Source organism: Myotis davidii, unplaced genomic scaffold (assembly GCF_000327345.1).
Source record: "Myotis davidii unplaced genomic scaffold, ASM32734v1 scaffold173, whole genome shotgun sequence".
Lineage (NCBI taxonomy): Eukaryota > Metazoa > Chordata > Mammalia > Chiroptera > Vespertilionidae > Myotis > Myotis davidii.
Genome location: NW_006286303.1, coordinates 60,284 through 65,697, shown reverse-complemented (window position 1 = coordinate 65,697; position 5,414 = coordinate 60,284). Strand labels below are relative to the sequence as shown.

Below are 5,414 nucleotides of genomic sequence, written 5' to 3'. Positions count from 1 at the left end.
TGAAGGGTCCCAGTTCAATCCCCAGTCTAGGGTATGTACGTAAGGCTGCAGGCCTGATCCCAGCCTTGGTCAGGGTGAGTGTAGGAGGTAGCCGATTGATTTGTCTCTTTCACATCGATGTTTCTCTGTGTCTCTTTCTGCCCCCCCCGCGCCTTCCACTCTCTCTAAAAATCAATGGAAAAATATCCTCGGGTGAGGATTAACAAAACGAACACACCACAAAATGGACATTTCTTTCAACAAAGCCACACGTCATACTGCATTAGTGAATTATTCAAAGGTTAAATGTGTAGAGTATACTGATCACACGAATAAACTCAAGATAGTGGAGGTAGGTTTAGAAAGTCCAAGGACTGCCATGTACACATCCAAAGTAAAGCTCCAAGGGAAACCTCAAGGAGAGCAGGGACTTTGCCGCCTGGTTTATCTCTAGTGCCTGGAACAGTGCCTGGAACATAGAAGAGTTCCAGAGATATTTCTATTAGAAAATGACTGCAACTACTACATTTCCAAGCACTACGCTGACACAGAAGAGAGGTGTTATTAAAATAGGGAGAGAATTATTAACGGGAAGGATACTGACAGTTCCTGGTGGACATTAAGCATCTCAGAAAACGTAGGGGGAGGACCCCCTAAAGCTCACCAGGCCAAGAGGAGATGGTGGCTCGGTCAATAGCCTCGGCGCCCTTGGCGATGCAGTAATCCGACTCCAGGAGCGTGTTGAAGAGAGTAGACTTGCCGGCGTTGGTGGCGCCCACCAGGTAGACGTCGCCGCGGTAGCGCCAGGAGCGCTGCAGGGCGGAGATGAGCTCTTCCACTCCGTACCCGGTCTTGGCGCTGATCAGCCGCACGTCCCGGAGGACAGTGCCGGACTTGGCCGAAGGACTCGAATTCTCTTTCCCACCAGGTGGCCCTCCCCGGCTGGGTGGCCGCTGGAGTCCGGCGCGGACACAGTCGTCCCACAGACGCTCCCGGAGCCGCTGCAGGTAGCCGGGGGCGTCCTGGGGCAGCAGGTCTACCTTGTTCCCCAGCACGATCAGCTGCTTGGCGCCTACCAGAGCGGGCAGGTCGGGCAGCAGGGCGTCAGGCAGATCGAGCAAGTCCACCATGTAGAGCACCAGGGCGGGCCCGGGCCGCCGCAGCGCGGTGCTCACCAACTGCAGGTACTGCTCGCGGCTCACCTGCAGGCGCAGGGCGCGCCGGTGGTGCACCAGCAGCCAGCAGCGCTGGCACACGGTCCGCGCCAGCCCGTCGGCCTGCGCCCTCGCGCTCAGGAACTTCTCGCTGGGCAGGTAGCCAGGCAAGCCGGGGTCCTGGCAGTGCAGCTCCGCACCGCAGCCGGAGCAGTTCAGGCCGCTGGACGGCACGGTCGGGTCCGGGTGCCCGACGACCCGGTGCACCCGGAGGCTGGCGCGTAGCTTCTGCTGCCGCCGCTCCTCCCGCCGCTGTAGCTTCTGCCGTTCCTCCTCTTCCTGACGCTGATGCAGCTGCCGCAGCTGCCTTTCCATGGTCGGAGCGGGCTCCGGCTCCGGGACGTATTCGGGGAACAGAAAATGCTCCTCCATGTCATCCCTTCCTTCGGAACCCGCAGTCGCCGTCGGGCCACGAGGAAGCCCAAGTCGCAAGCCCGATGCGTGCAGGGAGGAGGTGGCGGCCGCGCATCTCCTCTCGAGGAGCGGCTCCCGGAGGCCATGGCGCGCTGCCGTGGAAGCTAATCCCCGAAGTAAGGGCCAGAGCAGTCCGCGGGTGAGGCCTGCAGGCAGCATGGGGAACGTGGCCCCCGAACCAAGGGGCGGAGCCAAGTGCGCGCACGCGCACTGAACCCAAGAGGCGCGCGCGTGAACGCTGACGAAAGCCCGGGACTACCACACGCTGTCATTAGTCAGCCGCCACACTTCACTCCTCCTCCTGCTCCTAATCCCGTTAATTCTCGCCATCAAGGCTCCAAGGCTTGAGAGCCCGCTTAAAGCTGCGACAAAGGTTCCAGGATCTACATTGTGCTCGCCGAGCTAAAGAGACTAGTAAAGGTTTTGTCACTTTCAGGCTTCCTCAACGCGCCACCGCTGGCACAACCCGCCCATAGTCACGTTTTAAAAAGCATTGATTTTTGGCTTTAAAAGTGCAAAAACTAGAGCATTAAATGCCGCGGACTTACAGCGAAATTTAAACTGTTTATTAAATATTGGATTTCTTTTTTTTCAGGTGTCATTATTTGTGTAACAACATTGAAAAACAAACAAAACCTTCATGGGCTGGATCCGATCCTCAGACTGTATTTGCGGTCCCCACAATCAGCCATAGGAGGCGTTGGCCCACAATCTGCGCCTGCGCATTTCTAACCCTCACCGCGCAAACCTACCAATCGCGCATGCGCGAACCTTCCCTTGGCTTTGTAGGTGGCCTTCGGCGGCAGACGCAGGGTGTTCTGGGAACGCCGGATGCGGAAATCACTTTGTCTCACGCTCCAGGTGCCGGCGGTTGCTGCGGGCATTTTTGTCTGTGATTTCCAGCGTTAGGAGTTCGGGTACCATTTGCCACGATGTATGACGCAGACGAGGGTAGGTGACCGCGGAGACCCATCTAAGGGGGAAACGTGGGGAGCTGGGCGAATTGAGGATTTGCAGAGTCCCCCCCAAGCCGGCCACACAGGTGTTCCCCGTCTTGTTTCCCTCTTAACCCGGGTCGGGAACGAAGCCGGGATTGCCAGAGGCGGAGGGTGCACGGAATGTAGCGTTAATGTTCCCGGTCAGGGTGACACTTGTTTTTTCACTGCTTGCTTCTTGATGAATCACACATGCTACTTTCTCGTATTGAAATAGCGAGCAGAACCATAAAGTCAAAATCAGTTTTGACTTTGTTTGTAGTAAAGGGCTCTTTTTACAATTTCCCTTAAGGCCAGAGTTAATGGGTTAATTGAATACAGTAGCTGAATTTTTGAGCGTCATCCTGTTCCAGACAACCTGTGCTCTGGGGAGTGGGGGTGGGAGTGGGAGGAGGGGGGTCTAGTTTGGCATTCCTTCATGCTGTCATATGTCTAAGATATTTGTCTTAAAAGATGGCCTTTAAATTTCCTCTTCCCACAAAAATGACACAGCTAACTGGGCCATATGTCTTTGTTTTTTCTTTTCACATATATTTGTCATGTCTAGTGTGTTTTCATGGGAATTTCTAATACTCCCTCTTCCATTCTCCACAGCTACTATTTCAAACTTTATTTTCTTCTGCCTCCCAATGCTGTGGCCACTCCTCACATTTCTTCTTATTCCCTCTGCTACTTCATGGAGAAAATAGAAAGACAAAGCTTAAACTCTACTGATTAACTGGGGATGTGCCCGCAACCAAGGTGCATGCACCTGACCGGGATCGAACCCTGGACCCTTGAGTCTGCAGACCGAGTATATCTGAGTCTAGAAATTTATTATCATTACGGCGTTCTCCTTTCTTAACTTCTATCTCAGTGGAAAAGAAATCCAGAAAAGACTCTGTCCACTGAGCCAAACCGGTCAGGGCACTCACATTTCTTCTTATTCCCTCCGCTACTTCATGGAGAAAACAGACAAAAGCTTAAACTCTACTGATTCAACTTCTGTCTCATTTATATCTGAGTCTAGAAATTTATTATCATTACGGCGTTCTCCTTTCTTAACTTCTATCTCAGTGGAAAAGAAATCCAGAAAAGACGTTTTAACTTTCTTTTTTCAGTAGGTAATATGTTCTTGTGTCTCACAAGCCAGAAAATATAACTGTCAGGTCTCTTTCTTGTCCACCACCTTTCAGTGTGAACCTCCTTCATAGCAGGTAGCCACTGTCCCTCGCTTATTTATATCTGAGTCTAGAAATTTATTATCATTACGACGTTCTCCTTTTGTAACTTCTCTCTCAGTGGAAAAGAAATCCAGAAAAGATTTTTTAGCTTTAGTTTTTGAGTAGATAATATATTCTTGTGTCTCACAAGCCAGAAAATATAAAAAAGTGTCCACCACCTTCCAGTGTGAACCCCCTCACAGCAGGTAGCCACTGTCCCTCGATTATTTTTTATGTTTTAAGATATATTTTTATTGATTTCAGAGAGGAAGGGAGGGAGAGAGAGAGAGAAATACCAATGATGAGGAGAACCACTGACTGAGTGCTTCCCGCACACTCCCTAACGGGGATTGAGCCTGCAACCCAGCATGTGCCCTTGACCAGAATCAAACCCAGGACCCTTCAGTACGCAGGTCGACACTCTATCCACTGAGCCAAACTGGCTGGGTCTAGATACCTTTTTCTTACCCCTCTCTCCTTGTGTACCGTAGGGATCAGTAATATTAGTTTATTTAAGAATTTATTAAATAACTTTATTTTAGATATGTATTCAATTCTGAATCCAGAACTCAGAATATAAAAGAAAATACAGTACACTTACTCTTAAACATAAGAAGATGAGAGCTATATTAGAGGATCAGTGCACATTGATTTTTCAAGTGCCCTGTTCAAAATATAATTGCTGTATAATTACCCCAACATTTGGCTGCCTAAAAATTAATATGTTTATGGAGTTAAGTGGTCAGGAATTTGGGTAGAGCATAGTACAGGGGTGGGCAAACTTTTTGACTGGAGGGCCACAATGGGTTCTTAAACTGGACCGGAGGGCTGGAACAAAAGCATGGATGGAGTGTTTGTGTGAACTTATATAAATTCAAAGTAAACATCATTACATAAAAGGGTACGGTCTTTTTTTTTTTTTTTTTTTAGTTTTATTCATTTCAAACGTAGTTTGCCCACGGCTGGGCCATAGTAGGAATAGGCTGGCCCAGCTGCGTGGTGAGGAGTAAGAGTTCAGGGCAGTGATGGCGAACCTATGACACGCATGTCAGAGGTGACACGCGAACTCATTTTTTGGGTTGATTTTTCTTTGTTAAATGGCATTTAAATATATAAAATAAATACTAAAAATATAAATCTTGATTTAGTATGGTTGAAAATATCAGAAAATTTCTATAAGTGACACTGCACCAGAGTTAAGTTAGGGTTTTTCAAAATGCTGGCACGCCGAGCTCAAAAGGTTCACCATCACTGGCTTAGAAGGACTCAAGGACTTGAATTACTGACTGGAGCATCTATAAGTAGCCTCTCCACATGATTTGGGCTTACTCACAATATACATTTTTAGATTACTAGGACTTCTTAATGGCAATTCAGGGCTCCAGAAGAAAGTGTTTCAGCAAACATGGCGGAACAACACTGCCTTTCTGACCTAGTTTCTAAAGTCACATAACGTCGCTTTAGCTGCACTGTCCTAGTTTTGGGAGAGTAAAAAACCTGCCCAGATTCAAAGGAAGGAAACATAGCTGGTGTGGCTTGGTGGTTGAGTGTTGACCTATGAACTAGGAGGTCATTGTTCGATTCCTGATCGGGGCACATGCCCAGATTGT

General features: G+C 49.1%; 2 protein-coding genes across 3 annotated transcripts in view; one reads left to right on the top strand and one right to left on the bottom strand.

Annotated features, from left to right (window-relative positions):
• Positions 1-1,837, bottom strand: part of NOA1 (nitric oxide associated 1) — a 12,994-nt gene extending 11,157 nt beyond the window's left edge. For both annotated transcript variants that reach the window (XM_006757782.2, XM_015560081.1), the window contains exon 1: positions 644-1,837. In XM_006757782.2, coding sequence (XP_006757845.1) covers positions 644-1,766 — 1,123 coding nt within the window. In that variant the 5' untranslated portion in view covers positions 1,767-1,837. The remainder of the gene's footprint in view (positions 1-643) is intronic.
• POLR2B (polymerase (RNA) II (DNA directed) polypeptide B, 140kDa) overlaps positions 1,755-5,414 on the top strand; it is a 54,119-nt gene continuing 50,459 nt past the window's right edge. Inside the window, exon 1 of the mRNA XM_015560075.1 lies at positions 1,755-2,468. Coding sequence (XP_015415561.1) covers positions 2,369-2,468 — 100 coding nt within the window. The 5' untranslated portion in view covers positions 1,755-2,368. The remainder of the gene's footprint in view (positions 2,469-5,414) is intronic.